Source organism: Bubalus kerabau, chromosome 1 (genome assembly GCF_029407905.1).
Source record: "Bubalus kerabau isolate K-KA32 ecotype Philippines breed swamp buffalo chromosome 1, PCC_UOA_SB_1v2, whole genome shotgun sequence".
Taxonomy (NCBI): domain Eukaryota; kingdom Metazoa; phylum Chordata; class Mammalia; order Artiodactyla; family Bovidae; genus Bubalus; species Bubalus kerabau.
In genome coordinates, this window is record NC_073624.1 from 183,115,496 (window position 1) to 183,132,588 (window position 17,093).

Sequence of the window (17,093 nt, forward strand, 5' to 3'; positions counted from 1 at the left end):
GAATCAGATCATGGCTCCCCTCTCCACTGCAACTTATCCAGCAGTTTCTCATTGTATTTAGAATAGAATAAAACCCAACAACTCACTTTGGCCCGTGAGGCCCTGCATTAAGTGTCCCCTACCAACCTGTAAGACCTTAGTCCTCTCCTCCTCTTGAGTCACCCAGCCCTCTTTCCAGAAGGCATGAAACTCATTCCCATGTCAGAACATTTGCACTGTGGTTCCCTCTCCTAGAATGCTCTTCTCCCAGAATGCTCTTCCCTCTCCCAGTTCTTTCCCTCTCCCAGAATGCTCCTCTCCCAGTTCTTTCCCTCTCCCAGAATGCTCCTCTCCCAGTTCTTTCCCTCTCCCAGAATGCTCCTCTCCCAGTTCTTTCCCTCTCCCAGAATGCTCCTCTCCCAGTTCTCTCCTTCTCTCAGAATGCTCTTCTCCCAGTTCTTTCCCTTTCTCAGAACACTCTTTTGCCAGAATGCTCTTCCTTTTCCAAGAATGGTCTTCCCTTTCTCAGTTCTTTCCATGGCTGGCTCCTTCTCATCTGTCAGGTCTCTGTTGACATGTCACCTCTTCAAACTTCTAAGATGAATGAATTCTGGGGATCTAATGTACAGCATGGTGACAATAATTACCAACACTGTATTACATACTTGAAAGTCACTGAGAGAAATCTTAAATGTTCTCACCTCACACACACAAAAATGGTAATGATGTGAGGTGATGGAACTGTTAACTAACTCTGGTGAAAATCATTTTGTAATACACGTGTGTATCAAATCATCTTCTTGTACACCTATGTCCACTATATCTCAATAAAGCTGGCAAAGAGTCACTTCCCCAGAGAGCCCTATCCTGGTGTCTTGACAAAATGAAGTTCTCTGATCACTTTCTTTTACTTGTTAGTTTCATTACAGCACGTATCTCTCCAAAATGAACTTGTTTATATATCTGCTTAGATGTTTGTTGCGTCTCCATGTAATATACATATCACAAAACTCAGGTAGACCCATCATAGTCACAGCTGCATCTCAGCCCCTACAACAGTGCCTGAGACACTAGGCATTCAGTCAGAGTTTGTGGAGTGAATGCATTCATGAGTGAATGAGTGATGATGTCTAGCACTGCCTCCCTTCCCAGTGACCCTTCCAAGAGAAAACTTCTACTTGTAAATGCCAACTGAGTGGAAGACCTCCAAACCACATGTCCCCAGGCACCCAGGGTGTCTGACAAACTGGACAATAAGTGGATTCCTGATACAAGTTGAAAGAGATAAATTCTCTAGTCCAGGGAGATGGAATTGGAACATGGAGGTCAAGGCAATTAAAAGGTATGGGGGCCAGTGGGGCCCTGGAGCTGGAGATGCATGGCAGATCAGGGGCTGCAGAAACCAGAGCCATGACAGGCTGGAGTGAGGAGTGCAGAAATGAAGACTCCTCAGAGTAGAGGGGTGGACAGAAAAGAGGGTTTCCTCCTGAAACCATAGGAGCCCCACCTCCACCACATCCCTCACCCTAGTTTACATCTGCACAGTGCTGTTACCGGCTGATAATCTCTCACTTACTACCAGTCTCTTTTCTTATGTATAATTTTATTTATTTACTTATTTTTATTTTTGGTTGTGCTGGGTCTTCGCTGCTGCGCAAGCCTTTCTCTAATTACAGCAAGTGGGGGCCTACTCTCTAATTGTGGTGCTCAGGCTTCTCATTGTGGTGGTTTCTCTTGTTGCCAAGCACAGACTCTAGGGCACGCAGGCTTCCTTAGTTGTGGCTCCCGGGCTCTAGAGCACAGGTTCAACAGTTGTGATGCATGGACTTAGTTGCTAAATGGCATGTGGGATCTTCCCGGACCAGGGATCAAACCCGTGTCTCCTGCATTGGCAGGCAGATTCTTTTACCACTGAGTCACCATGGAAGCCCTGTTACTGGTCTCTTTCCACTAAAATATCAGCTCCATGAGAGCAAACACCCTGTTTTCCTTGTCTACCTGGCACCTAGTAGGTGGAGAATAAATATTTGCCAACTGAATTGCTAAATAAGTGAGTGAATGACAGCTTCCCGAGTCCCTGAAGCCCCTGTTATTGGGTTTTCTGAGACTCCCTGTATTCTTTATCTAAAACTCTTACTTCACTGGGCCATATTAGGTTTTTGTTTTTTTTTATTCCAAATAGATGCTCCAACATCCACCCATCCCCGTGCAGACAGACAGGAACTGTGATGTTTGGAGGCAAATGAGAATGAAGAGAGATGTCAGGGAAGAGTACACAGTGGGAGAGGAAACCATGGCTTTAAAGGACTGACTCTCAGAACAGGAGAGAAACAGATGAAGCTGGAAGGCTACTGGGACACTATGATGATAATGCAAGGACTGAAATGCAGAGGATAAAGAATCTCTTTGCATTTCAAAAATATTCATAACAGGGGATTTCCCTGGTGGCCCAGTGGCTAAGACTCTGTGCTCCCAATGCAGGGGGCCTGGGTTCCATTCCTGGTCAGGAAAGTAGACCCCACATGCCACAACTAAGAGTTGGCATGCTGCAGCTAAAGACCCCTTGTGCTGCCACTAAGACCTGGTACAGCTAAATAAATAAATAATATTTTTAAAAAAAGAATATTCATAATGATGGTCCTATTCAGTGCTAGAGATAGTCCCTAACACACACGGAGCTCCGCCCGTGCTGGGTGCCACTTTAAGCCATACCTGAGCATTGGCAGCCATAACTGGCCCTGATGGGAGCGGGGTGTCAAACAGGGGAGAATCTCAGCTAAGACAGCCTGAGTGAGGCTGGCTCGGGGCTCTGTATTTGCACTTGTGTAACTCGGGTCTTCTCCTCCATGGTTCTCCAAAAAGGATCTGAAAAGGTCACTCACGCTGGCTTTGAGATCTCATTTTGCCAGGAACCCTGGGGAATTTGGGGGGAGTTGGTCATTTGCATCCCAAATAGTGACATGTGGGTACTGGGGTACACAGGGGGCTCTGTGACTGTGGACATCAGTGTTCATCCACAGGCACCTGTGAGCATCTGCATTCTGGACACACATGGAACATCTGGACACATCTGTGACGAGTCATGTGCATGGGTGCATATGAGCATAAATCGAGGGGAATGCTGGTGTGCATCACTGCGCGAGTGCAAATATACATGCCTCTTGCACTGTTGTCCATAGGTGTGAATATTCCCTTCATTTTGACGTGTTCACAAGCGTCTATTCCCATATGCAATTTGTGAGCCCAGAAGTCAGTCTGCATAAGGACTCTTAAATATATATATATACATATTATACATACATGTGTGTGTGTATATATATATATATATATATATATATATAGGCTTTCCAGGTGGCTAAGTGCTAAAGAATCCACCTGCTAATGCAGGAAGACTCGAGTTCAATCCTTGGGTCCGGAAGATTCCCTGGAGAAGGAAATGGTAACCCACTCCAATATTCTTGCCTGGAGAATCCCATGGCCAGAGGAGCCTGGCGGGCTTCAGTCCATGGGGTCACAAGAGTTGGCATGACTTAGCAACTAAACAACACAACATATCTTTATATAGATCAGGTGTATACTGCATACATGTTTATCTATATACCTCTCTCCTTGAGTCCTCAAGTCCATGTGCTACTGTGTAGCCACGTACATAAATGAACACTGCTTAATCCAGAAACTGCACTGCCACAGTGCCCATCACAGAAGGGAATGCCCCCTTATAAACACCCATGACCCTGTGTGTGCTAATCTGCACAGCCATGTACGTATCTGTACGTCTGATCGGGAGCCACAAACATGTTACACATTTGTGTCCATTCAAGAAGATCCCTGCCCTTCCATGTATTAATATAACTCTCCATGTGCATTTGTGTCCAGCTGCCTGTAACAGCGAATATTTCCACACTCCTCTCAGCAGGAACTGACATCTGTATATGTTCTGTCAGTTGCACTCTTAGGTCTCCTCAACCAATTCATTAGCATGGCAGTCAGTCCTGAAATATTCCTGCAGAATTTATGCTTTACTAATAAGCCTGGTGTCCTGCTGAGGTCACATGGCACTTTACAAGGGCTAATGGAGCCAGCTTCGGCCAGCAGGGCTGGGGATTCCTGGTCTCCTAGAATAGCCAGAGAATGCGCTCACCGGAATGAGCAAATTTCTCTTCCTTCTCACTGCACCAAATGCCCCAGCCAATGCCTGTCTGCAGAACCGAAGTCACATTTCAAGGTATGTTTATCACCCCAATGCTACCCTGGCATCACATTAAGGGGGGCATCATCGTCTTTGTCATTATACTGAAGGCTGCATCGCTGGTGGACGCTATGCTGAGGGCTGCCTCAACAGACTGTGTGCAGTGGGAAGGGACAGGCAGAGGTAAGAAGTAATCCCAAGGGACCTGGTGGGACTAGAGCAACGGAAGAAATGGGGACCCTGGCGCTATGCCCTGGGGGAGGGAAGCTACAGAGGAGCAAATAGGGCATCAAGACTTGGCACTCAGGGACTGCCCTGGTGGTCCAGTGGCTAAGACTCCAAGCTCCCAATGCAGGGGCCTTGGGTTTGATCCCTGGCCAGGGAACTAGATCTCACATGCTGCAACTAAGACCCAGTGCAGCTCTGGGGGGACCAGCAGGTCTCCAGCCTCTGCCTGAGTCTATGCACCCGAAGCCACCTTGCTCCTCTGGATGGATGGATAGGGCAGCGGGGAGAAGGCTGTTATAAATTAAACATTGAGACGCCATCTGAGCACCAGACTGCCGTCGCCTCATTGGCTGGTTCTCTCCCAGGAGGCTGCGGGACCGCAGGGTGGGGGAGAGGCCAGGGGAAGTGGCTCGCTTAATTAATTAGTCCTAATTGAGATATCTTTGTAAATACCGCTGTATGGAAGGACACGATCCCATCATTTCCTGGGAATTTGCCATCTCTATTTGTCCGCAGCCCCTGAGCATCGCAGAAATGACAACAAAAGAAAAGAGCAGTCCAAAAGACTGCTGGAGACTTATCCGTGCTTCTGATGATAACAGCAGCACCGAGGGGTTGGGGGAGGAGGCTCAGAGACACGCAGAGACCCGGCGGAGTGGCAGGCAGAGAGACAGAGAGATGCAGGCAGCGAGAGATGGGGAAACTGAAATACTGGGCAGGAGGCGGCAACAAGCAATAGGGAGACCAAGCGACACAGGCAGAGTCAAGAAATTCAGGCTCTGAAATACAGGATGAGGGAGAGACAGCCAGAGATGGGCGGAGAAACTTCACACCAGGGAAGACCAGAAGTGGGGACAGATGGACCACGGCTGGGCCAACAGACCTTCCTCTGCCTTTTCCCGCCTCGCCTGGTCTCCCCATCTCTTAGGCAAACTACCCACTGCGGCAGCGGCAACCATCAAGCCTGATTCCTCTTTGGCCCTTGCTCCCCTCCCCTTCGCTCTCCCTCCCCCAATCACTCCTGCAATCATCTTCCTTGTTCAAAATGAGCTTCCGCAGCTGTAGCCCAGACAGCTGTTCCATCTTGGAGCCAATGCTGGGTCCTGGTGGCTGGGTCCTAGAGGGATACCCTCCTGGGCAGCAGAGTGGGTGGGGGATGGTGCGGGAGGGTTAAGGCTCGCCGAGAGCTTGGGCACCCACCCACCCTTCACCCCAGACTCCCATTAAAGCATGCCCCCCATCCCCAGCATCACCAGGGGTACAGACACTCCCCGTTTGTCCCTCTAGGGCCTTCAAGGGCTGATGCTGGCCTGGCCCATCCCGTCCCACTCACTGAATCCTGCCCAATACAGGTTCCAGCTCTGTCCTGTCTCAGGAGCCCTCTCAGGTCTGAGAATTTGAGCCTCATCCCTACCCCCATCAGGGTCCTGGACTGCGATACAGCAACTATGGCAATAATGGAAACAGAATCCTAGAGAGAGACATAGATAGACAGAGACTGAGAGACAGACGTGGCTTCCCACGTGGCACAGCAGTAAAGAATCCACCTGCCAATGCAGGAGATGCAAGAAACGAGGGCTCGATCCCTGGGTTGGAAGATCCCCTGGAGAAAGGAATGGCAACCCACTCCAGTATTCTTGCCTGGAGAATTTCATGGACAGAGGAGCCTGGTGGGCTAGAGTTCATGGGGTCGCAAAGAGTCAGACACGACTGAGCACACACACATGGCATGGCACAAGAGATAGACGTGGAAGAGATATAGTGACAGACACACCAAGAGGCAGAGATGACAGAACCAGAGACAAAAGAGACACATAAAGACAGAGACACACAGGAAGAAGGAAGGAGACTTACAGACAGAGATAGAGACAAGAGAGAGATGGAGAGAAGACAGCAGGACAGAGACAAAGAGAGGCAGACATGAGACACAGGCAGACAAACAGATAACCATCAATATTCACTCAACACACACTTTTTGAGGGGACTTCCCTGGTGGCCTAGTGGCTATTATTCCACACTCCCAATGCGAAGGGGCCTGGGCTTGATCCCTGGCCAGGGAACTAGATCCCACATGCTGCAACTAAGAGTTCACAGGTGGCAACTGCTAATAAAAGATCCTGCATGCTGCAACTAAGACTCAGTGCAACCAAATAAATACAAATAATAAACAAAGAAAAAAAGCCTCCATTTATTGAATGCCTATTATGTGATGGGCTTCCCTTGTGGCTCAGCTGGTAAAGAATCTGCCTGCAATGTGGGAGACCTGGGTTCAATCCCTGGGTTGGGAAGATCCCCTGGAGAAGGGATAGGCTATCCACTACAGTATTCTGGCCTGGAGAATTCCATGGCCTGTACAGTCCATGGGGTTGCAAAGAGTCAGTCACGACTGAGCAACTTTCACTTTTTTGCTTTCTATTATGTGATGGTGATACACAGTGAAGACAAAGAGAGGAACAAAGATAGCTAATGAGACAAAGATATGAGAGACAGAGAGAGAGACACAGAGAGAGACTTAAAAGACAATGTTTAAAAATAGAGAAGCATCAAGGCTGAGACAAGAGAGGACTGAGAACCAGCCTGGTCCCTCAGATCTCTCAGTGGCAACTTCTTCACTCCCACACACAAAGACACCCAACCCCACATCAAACTCTCTCCAAGCGCCTGAACCTCCCCCGGAAGGCTGCTTTTCTTCCTTGCCCAGCTTCGCGGCTGCTCCTCACTGGAGCCTCACAAAGAGGCGTTAGCCACCCAGGGCCAGAGGTGAGAAGGATGCTGGGGGGAATGCAGACGCCAAGAGGTAAAAACCAGAGCTTCCCTCTGGAAGAGGAGGAAGCCAGTTTTAACTGCACTCAAGCAGCCCCAAGGGTCAGACTACCCTCCCTTGGTAGCTGTCCATGGTGCTGTTAGTGGTGCCAATTGGATGGGCAAAGGCAGCATTTCAAGCCATTTCTATGTGCTGCATCAGGCTCAGGTGGTAGTTAGCAGCACCCAACAGCTATGGTCCCTGCCTATCTCACCAGATCGTCAACAGAACACCTGCCATTCCATCCCAACACTTTTACATACCCTGTTCTCTTGGCCTCTCTCCCTCCAAGTTACCAGCTCCGTCTTTACCCAGCTCTTACTCATCCTTCATGTCTCAGGGCAAACATCACCTCCTCAGGGAAGGTGGCCAGTCCCTCCCAACTTCCTGTCCTCACAGTTCCACATCTTCTCCTTCACGGCCCCACTAATTTTTAATTATCTAGAAGTGTGCACATGGCTATTTGCACAATTCCAGGTTCACTGTCTCCCTACGAAGCTTTGTGAGGAAAGAGACCAAGTCTTCCTTGTTCACTGCTGTATCCCCAGCCCCCAGCACAGGACTTGGCACGGAAGAGCTCAGAGGCTGCTAGTCGGGCATGATTGCTTTCTGGTTGCAAGATCACTTCATACTTTAATGTGGGCTGCTGGCAATGTGCCCATTTGTTGGACATCCATTCAAACAGAGACAAGTTGAGAAACAAAGACACAAGGGGAAAAAAAGTTTTAAGAAACAGACATTTCTGAGGAATTCTCCAGCAGTCCAGTGGTTAGGACTCTGTACATTCACTGCTGAGGGTGAGGGCTCAATCCCCCATTGGGGAACTCAGATCCTACAAGCCACAATGCCAAAGTAATTAATTAATTAAATAGAAAAGAGAAAGAAACAGGCACTTCTGAGCCATGGGAGAAGATTGAGTCGTTGTTATTCAGTTGTTAAATCATGTCTGACTCTTTACAACCTCATGGACTGCAGTGTGTCAGGCTTCCCTGTCCTTCACTATCTTCTGGAGTTTGCTCAAACTCATATAGTCACAGAAATACTCAATTAAGGCTCAGAAGTTTCACTAGCAGAAAGAAGGGGCAGTAGGGTCATGGGGCAGAGCTGAGACCATTCAAGAAATACCTACTGCCCCAAATGAGACAATTCCAGTAACAAACAAGAGGGACAAAAGTTTTTGCTTGCATGGCACTACCGTTCTGTTGGTGGAAGACAGTTATCAACATGATTTCAGATCAGTATGAGTACTGGAAAAAGAACAGAACAGGTTCAAATAATAAAGTGGGGGGCATTTTAGCTGGGGAGGCCAGGGGAGCTCTCTCTGAGGAGATAATGTTTGAGCCTGAATCAGAGGGGTGAGAAGGAGCTGGCTAGAGAAAGGATGTTCCCAGAAGATGGGAACAAGTTCCAGAGGCAGAAACAAGACTAGCATGGGATGGAAAAGTGGTCCTTCCTAGATCTGAAACTCAGGCAGGTAGGGATTTGTGATAATAATAATAGCTAGCCTTCACAGGCTCCTTCCATATGCCGGGCACACTGCTAAACACAATGCTATACAGCATGTGTGTGTATATATATATATATATATATATATATACATTCTATTGTTGTCCCCATTTTATGGATGAAGAAACTGAGGTTTACTGAATTGGGCCAGGTAAGGAGTTTAGATTTGGCACAAGAGATGGGGAGGTTTTTAAATGAGACAAATTTCACATTCACAGTCTAGAAGGATATGCTAACAATTAAGTCTCTAGAAAAATGCAACGGGCAGCCTCATATTCCTTTCCTGCTCCAAAGTCCTCCAGGTCTCCCATTCTTTGACACTCAGAATGAAGTCAAGGCAGACTTCCCCGGTGGTGCACTGGGTAAGAATCCGCCTGCCAAAGCAGAGGACATGGGTTTGATCCCTGGTCTGGGAGGATTCCACATGCCATGGAGCAACTAAGCCTATGCACCACAAGTATTGAGTTTGACCTCTAAAGTCCACAAGCCACAACTATCGAGCCCATAGGCTGCATCTACTGAAGCCCATAAGCCTAGAGCCCGTGCTCCACAAGAGGAGCCATCGTAATGAGAAGCCCTCGCACCGCAACAGAGAGTAGCCCCCACTAAATGCCACTAGAGAAAGCCCTCACCAGCAAGGAAGACCCATGCAACCAAAAATAAAAATAAATAAATTAAAAATTTTTAAAAAGAATGAAGTATAGGCACCTCAGGCCAAATCCCATCATGATATGGTCCCCCCGGCCACCTAGGTCACTTCCACACTCTTCCCATCCTGGTACATACTGGTGTTTAATAAATAGCTGTTAAGTGAATAAATGGGATGCCAGGGAGGGTGCTGAGCACAAGAGGGATGGTGACTCAGGTGTTCAGTTTTTCTGAATTGCTTGCATCTCTCTGTCCTCAACAGGATGCTCCTCACCTCCAAGCCTTTGTCCCTGCTGTTCCTTCTGTCTGGAGCCCCCCTGCTCTGTTTTCACCTGGCCAATTCCTTCTCCACTCTAAGACTCAGTTGGACATCACCACCTCCAGGAACGCTCCATCACACCCCGGCTGATTTCAGTGCCCCTCTCCTGTGTCCCCGCAACACTCTAGAAATATCCCTGTCTCCAGGCACACCATGACGTGTCACAAGTACTGCGGATGAGACAGTGATCTGATTGAAGTCAGGGCTTTATTCATCTCTATATTCCACAGTCCAGGACCCTTCCCAGTACAAAACAGGTACTCAAATATTTCCTGACATATTGAGGTGTTTGAGCAGAAGCTGTAGTCCACAATTATGAGCAGGTGAATAGGCAGGTGCAGGTGAAATCCACAATACTTCACCTCCTTGGTTCCTCCCCTGGTCCAGTCCCCATCATCACTCACCTGGACCAGGGCTGTGGCCTCTTCCCCAGTCTCCTGGCTCCTGCCCTTACCTCCCACAGTCTGTCCATCCTACAGGGGCCAGAGAAAACCTGTGAACACCTGAGTCATCATCCCTCTTGTGCTCAGCATCCCCCCGGCATCTCATTTATTCATTTAAAAACTGTTCATTGAACACCAACTGTGTGCCAGCCCCAGTGCTAAGGCACAGGGGCTACAACACTCAACAAAAATGGATTAAAAAAAAATCTCTGCCCTCATGGAGTTAGTGTTTCAAGGGGGAGGATCAGACAACAAAATAAATAAATCAACTACACTGTGAGCAACAGAAGTTTAAAACTGCAATGCTGAGGGCTTCCCGGGTGGCCTAGTGGTTAAGAATCCGCCTGCCAATTCAGGGGACAAGGGTTCGATCCCTGGTCCAGGAAGATCCCACATGCAGTGGAGCAACGAAGCCTCTGTGCTACAACTACTGAAGCCTGTATGCCTAGAGCCCATGCACCACAACGAGAGAAACCACCACAATAAGAATTCCGAGCACTGCAACAAAGGGCAGCCCCTCTTGCTGCAACTAGAGAAAGCCCGAGTGCAGCAAGGGAGACCCAGGCACAGCCAAAAATAAATAAATAAATTGTTTTTTAAAAGTGCAATGCGGAAAAGGAAAGCATGAAAGGAGGACAGATAATGTGCAACAAGTTGCAAGTTAAATCTAAAATCCTTGCAAGTCTCTGTCCCCCAAACATGATGTGGCTCCCACCACCTCCCTGCCCTCATTTCTTCTCGCTTTCCCCTTCACTCATTCTGCTTCAGCCACACTGATTTCCTCACCGTCGCTCCAAAATTTCCGACATATTCCCACCTCGGGGCCTTTGCATTTGCTGTTACCTCCACTTACTTCCTTCAGATCTCTGTTCAAATGTCACCTCCTAAGAGACATCTACTCAATCTAAAATAGTCTCCCCAAGACTCTCCACTCCCCTTATACTGCTCTATGGTTCTTCACAGCACATTTATCACTCTGTGGGTGTGTGTGGGGGGGGTGGGGGTGAGCTTAGTCACTGGTTGTGTCCAACTCTTTTTGACCCCACAGACTGTAGCCCACCAGGATCTTCTGTCCATGAGATTCTCCAGGCAAGAATACTGGTTGCCATGCCCTCCTTCAGGAGATCTTCCCAACCCAGGGATTGAACCCTGCATCTCCTGCATTGCAGGCAGATTCTTTGCCACTGAGTTACGGGGAAAACCCTGTATCACCATGTATATATTATCAATTTATCTGTGCACTTATCTATTTGTCCCCCTTCCTGCCCTAGAATGTCAGTTCCACCAGGACAAGATATCTGTCTGTTTTGTTCATGGTCATATCCCTGCCACTTGGAAGAGTGCCTGGCACATAATAGGTGCTCAATAAATATTCGTTGAATGAATTAATGAATGGAGAGAATGTCCAAGAGAATTCTTGTTATAGAATAAGAGGAGGAGACAGCCATGTTTAGGGTTGTTCATAAATATTTGGCCACTTCTCTCTGTTCCAGGTCATCGTAGGACCTCCTGTCTCACCCACTTTGGGGTTAAGCATGCCATGTGACTTGTGCTGGCCAATGAAATGTGAGCAGAGGTAACATGGGGTTTCCAGGGGAAAGCTTTAGGAAGCAGTGAGGGGGGCTATGCTGTGCCTTGCTCTCCCTGTTTCAATGATTAGGTCACTATAGAGCCTCCCTCATTCCAGGTCCCTGACTACCACCGACAGAGCTCACCAGCCAACATGGATGCATAGTGCAAGCACAAAATAAACCTGTGCAGTGTTAAATCACTGAGTTGTGAGGCCATTTGCTACAGTCCTTCCTTGCCTCAACTGACTGTGTATTAGGGTCCTTTCCCCACTGAAAACCGTCAAGAAAAGACAAGGATTCCGAACTTTGGTTCTTACTGGGAAGTCCTCAAAAAGCCTCTTGCTGATAGCTGCCAGACCGTCCCTGTTTCTCCCAGGAGGAAAAGGGTCCTCCCCAAACAGAATATTCCTCCTTCATCTCCCCTTCCTTCCCTCCATCCCTCAAGGAGGAGGGGATGGACAAGGGCATAACATATAAGATGCAGGTAACTCACTTCAGGCCCTGGAATGACGGCAGCCGCTGGCAATGGAGCTGACAATGCTTGGTCTGGCTCTGAATTTATGACCCCCAGGTGAGAAACCATTTCACTGAAGTCTCCCATCCCACAGGGATGGTTTATGGCCGGGAGTTGGCCAAAGGTAGTAGCAGAGGCAGTTCCCCCTCCCCCTCTCTTCCAGAGATGGTTTGCAACAGCATCTCTCAGAATCTCTTAGCATGCTAAGCTGTTTCTCTGGATCAGATCAGGGAGGTGAAGAATGGCCAGAGGATCTGGGCTCATCCCGTCCTCAAAGAGACCCTTTTTAAAGTCAAGCACCAGTATCCAACTGTCTGCTTCAGGACCGGGAATTCTCACTACCTGGGTTCCTGAACCCCTCAGCTTAACCGTGTTGCTGCTATGTACCTTCCCACAACTCTTCCCTATTAAACACCTACTCTGTGCCTTCCATTTGTTCTTCAATCCTTATAAAGGTGGATTACTGATTTAGACACTTGACAAATATTTATTCCATGTCTATTATTTGCTTGGCTGTAATGGCAAACAGAAAAGCCTCTCCTTACTGAGCCTAGCCATTTGTTTTTACTGGAAGGTGGAATCTTTATGAAGATGCAATTGTTGATTCAGCCACTTGACAAATACTTATTGTAGGCTTACTATACATCAGGTCTTAGGTTTCAATAATGAGTAAAACACAGATGTCCTCATGGATCCTGTGGTTTAGTGGGGACCCTCCTTCACGAATGAGGATATTGGAGCTTAGAGAGATTAAATAATTTTCCCCAAGGTCATAAGACTGGTAACTTGTAGGACCAGAATTCAAACCCAGATTCATCTGACTCAGAGTCCTGCCACTGAGCATCTACATCCCAGGCACTGAACTGGGATTTTCAGGCATACACGCACTTGTCATAAAGAAAGTACTCAATAATTTTATTGAATAAACAAAAGAGTTGGATGGATAGAGAGATGGATGGATGGAAGGATGGATGCATGGAAGAATCGATTAAGAGACACATAATGAATGATAGGTGAATGGAAAGATAGATGGATGGAGAGGGACGGAGAAACAAATGGAAGGATGAAGAGATGAATGGGCGGGAGGATGGTTGACTGGATGAATGAATGGATGGATAGGTGAGCGGACAGATGTATGGGTAGATGAAACAATGAGTATAAATATAGTTGGATGGATAGGTAGATGAAGGGATGGATGGATGAGGACCTGGATGATAGACCTCTTACCCACAACAGTTCTGTGAGGTAGACATTATCATTCCCATTTTATAGATGAGGAAACTTCTGCCTACAGTGTCATGTCGCTGGCCCGGAGTGCAAGTCATAGAGCAAGTTGGGGGAAAGTCTGCATTTCAATCTATGTCTACAGACTCCCAAGACCCTTTCTAGAGCACTCTCATGTCACAGTCTCCTTCTAGGTCCTACCCTGAGTTCTTTGGCATCTCACTCCATAGAGCTCTTCTAGCAAGGCTGAGTGAGACTGAGGAATGGGGATGGGGATCAAGGATGGGAGAACTATTAGCTTTTAGTAGGTAACTTCATGGAAGCATTGGATCAAGGTCCTGTCAGCTACAGATAGGCTAGAGTGGAGACCACATCCGACCACACACACCCTCACACTTACAGAAAAACTGACATACACAGGAATCCACCCACACATACAAACTAGGCACACACACCATTCCTAGATAAACACTTGAACATATATGCATGCACTTCTAAAGACAGACATGTTCACGTTTATATGCACATGTACGTATCTGCAAAGACATATTTACACACACAAAGTCATAATTCAGAGACATGCTGTTACACACTTATGTACACATTCCCCAGACATTACCCATATGCTGTACATGATACGAGCACACGTTTACACTGACTCATATTTTTTAGATGGTAAGGGAGTGGAATAATCTGGCTTCTGATTTCAATGAGACACCATCTCCCCCCCCACCCCCAAAAGGCAACAGTAAGAAGTCTGTCTCATGCACACATGCAATTACATACATGCAAACCCACAGTCAGGGACATACAACTGCAGATACACACTTAGACACATCCACACCCAGACACAGTGAGTACCCAGGGACACACCCACTCCGTCTGGAATGCACCCTTACATACAGGCAGACACATCTATGCCCTCATGCCAGCAAAGCACATGAACTTTCTCTAACCTCCACTCACACACGCCCCCATACACACACCAAAACCCACGCATAGATAGATACACCAGGACATCGCTTGATGGGATTGACACACAGAAAGACATTGTTTCACACACTGACTTCAATTCTGAGAATTCAGACTGAAAGCCCTCACCTGGGCCAAGCCCAGTGACAATTCCTTCCAGGGGCTGATGAAGCCTGAGCACAGGACACGGCATCCCTGCCTCTACTTGCCCGCAACCCTTGGGAGCAAAGACCTCTTTCCTTTCAGGGTGGTGGCCACTGGAGGCTCAAGAGGGGAGCTGATGAAGCTGGGGAACTGTCAAGCAGGAGAGGGAGATCCCATGAATCCCAGATCCAGATATTGGGAGGAGTCCCAAAACCAGACTAAAAAGGGGAAGGAATGAGGGGTATGGGGCATACCTAGAGGAGCCTGAGGGAAATTTGTCCAGGAGGATGTCTCCCCAGGACACCAAGACCACCATTATTAACCCTGAAGGAGCCCCCCCACACACACACACATCCTGCCCTCTCTCATTGCGCCCCCTCACTCCCAGCCAAATTCTCTGACTTGGGAAGCTAGAGGATGAAGGTGATAGAAGAGGATAGGAAGGTATGGGGAAGGCAGCAAACCTGGAGTTTCTGCGGGCAGCACAGAGCCCCAGGCCCTGCTCTCCACACCTCCCTCCCCCGGAGTCTGAGACCCCATCTGCCTCCTAGGGTTTCAGCACATGGGGAGACAGGTAATTAGAAGGGAGATGCTGGGGGGTGGGGCGGGGGCTGCACAGGGGAGAGGAAAGGAAACACAGAAAAAAAGAAACACTAAGTCAGAGACAGCTCAACAGAGACTCGCAGAGAGGGGAAACAGAAACAAACCAGAGGAAAAAGAAATCAAGGAGACAGAGCGAGACAGACAGGGAAACACAGAGAGAAAGACAAAGATACAAGAGAGGGAGACAGACAGACAGACTGATAGACATACGGGACTACTCAGAGACATCAAGACACAAGCAGGGAGAGATTGTGACAGTGGAGACGCTCTGAGACTCCGAGATTTGCCCATTCAGAGGCTGGGCTCCTCCCAGACCCCCGAATCTACCCTCCCTCTTCGCCCCATTCAGCCCGGACCAGGCTCAATTCCGCAGCCCTTGCTGCCTGCGCCCCGGGGCCGGAGCGAGCCTAGTACCTTGTTGCCACTCGGACACTGCACATTAAGCCTAAGAAATAATCATAACAATAATAAAGGCGCCGCGGAGGTGACCGGGGGTCCCAGGGCGCCTCCGCCTCGGCGTCCAGCCCCCAGCCCAGAGAGGGCGCCCCCGGGGCCGGGCGCGCGGGGAAAGCAGGGGGGCGGGGGCCCCCGGGGGCTGCGGCGGCGGCTCGGGCACCACGCCCCCCCTCGGGAGCGCCCCCTGCGCGGCGGCCACTCACGATTTTCTCGGAGGCGCCCGCACGGGACACGGTGCCGTTGAGCCCCACGAGCGAGGGCAGCGTCTGCGACATCCAGTTAGTGACCATGGCCATGGTGCTGAGCACGGCCCCGATCTTCAGCAGCGGTACCGACATCGCGCCCCCGCCTCATGCCCCGCGGCCGCCCGCCGCCTGGCGCTCCGTCCCTCGCCGCCCAGTCGCCCCAGGGGACGCGAGCGCGAGCTGGGGGCCGGGCCGGGGCCAGGCCGGCCGGGGGGCTCCGGGACGCGGGCTGCGGCTCTGCGCGCCCGGCGGGGCTCCGCTTATAAAGCGCCGCCTCGGCCCCCCCCCTCCTCCGCACCCCCTCCCGCGCCTCCGCGCCGGGCACTTCCAGCCGCCGTGACGTCACGGCTCCGGCCCGGAGCCCGGCAGGGGGCGGGGGGCGCCCGGACTACACTCCCCCGGGCCTGGCCAGCCCGTTCCGCGCGGGACCCACCCATCCCGCGACGGGCCCCCTCCGGCGGCCCTCCCCACCTGCCCCACCCCACCGCCGCGGCATCCCGGCCCCGCCCCCAGCGGTGTCCCCGCCCCCAGTTGCCCCCCAAGCCCCCCAACCCCAGTGAGGTATTCCCGGGCCACTCTCCACGCACAGCCCCTCTCTTAGACCCCCGGGTGCTTGGCCAGGGTCTAAATGGGCACCCGCCCCACCCCGACCATCCAAAGCTGGTAGGGGGCGGTGAGGGGGGGGGGTGGCCGGAGTCACAAGTCCCTATCCACCTCCTGCTAGGACACCGACACCGGCTCCCTAAAAACTGAGAGACCAGGCATGGGGCGGGGGGACTCTGGTGCGCTCCCTTGAATGGGAAGGCCAAGGGTCTCCTTTTCCTTGGGGAAGGGGCACCCCGGTACCAGGACCACTCTGGGGACCGCTTGGTTGTTTTCGGACGAGGGAAGCCTAGAGTGGCGCGTCCGATACCAATAGATGTGATTATTCGGATGAAGGTTCAGGAATGGGGTCACTTTTGCAGCAGGAGGACCCGCCCCCCACATGACTCCAAGGGGCGGCATGGCTACCCCCGACGGCTGAGACAGTAACTAGCCTTTTGCAGACAAGTCCCAGGCGGGTCTCCACTCACACCTTGAACTTAGGGTGAGGGCGGGGAACTGATGCTTCGGACCCTCCTCCAGACCCCAGGGACCAGCTCCCGGGCCCGTCCCTTCGAAGGAGGGGGGCGTGCAGTGCCCCCCGACTTTCCACCCACGCACGAGCCGGCGGCGGGGGCGGCCAGGCCGCCAGGAGGAGAGCCCTGCC

General features: G+C 50.3%; 1 protein-coding gene across 1 annotated transcript in view; it reads right to left on the minus strand.

The window, feature by feature from the left end:
* OLFM2 (olfactomedin 2) overlaps window positions 1-15,937 on the minus strand; it is a 55,731-nt gene extending 39,794 nt beyond the window's left edge. Inside the window, exon 1 of the mRNA XM_055566596.1 lies at window positions 15,803-15,937. Within this exon, the coding sequence (XP_055422571.1) occupies window positions 15,803-15,937 (135 nt within the window). The remainder of the gene's footprint in view (window positions 1-15,802) is intronic.
* Window positions 15,938-17,093: the final 1,156 nt, after the last annotated feature.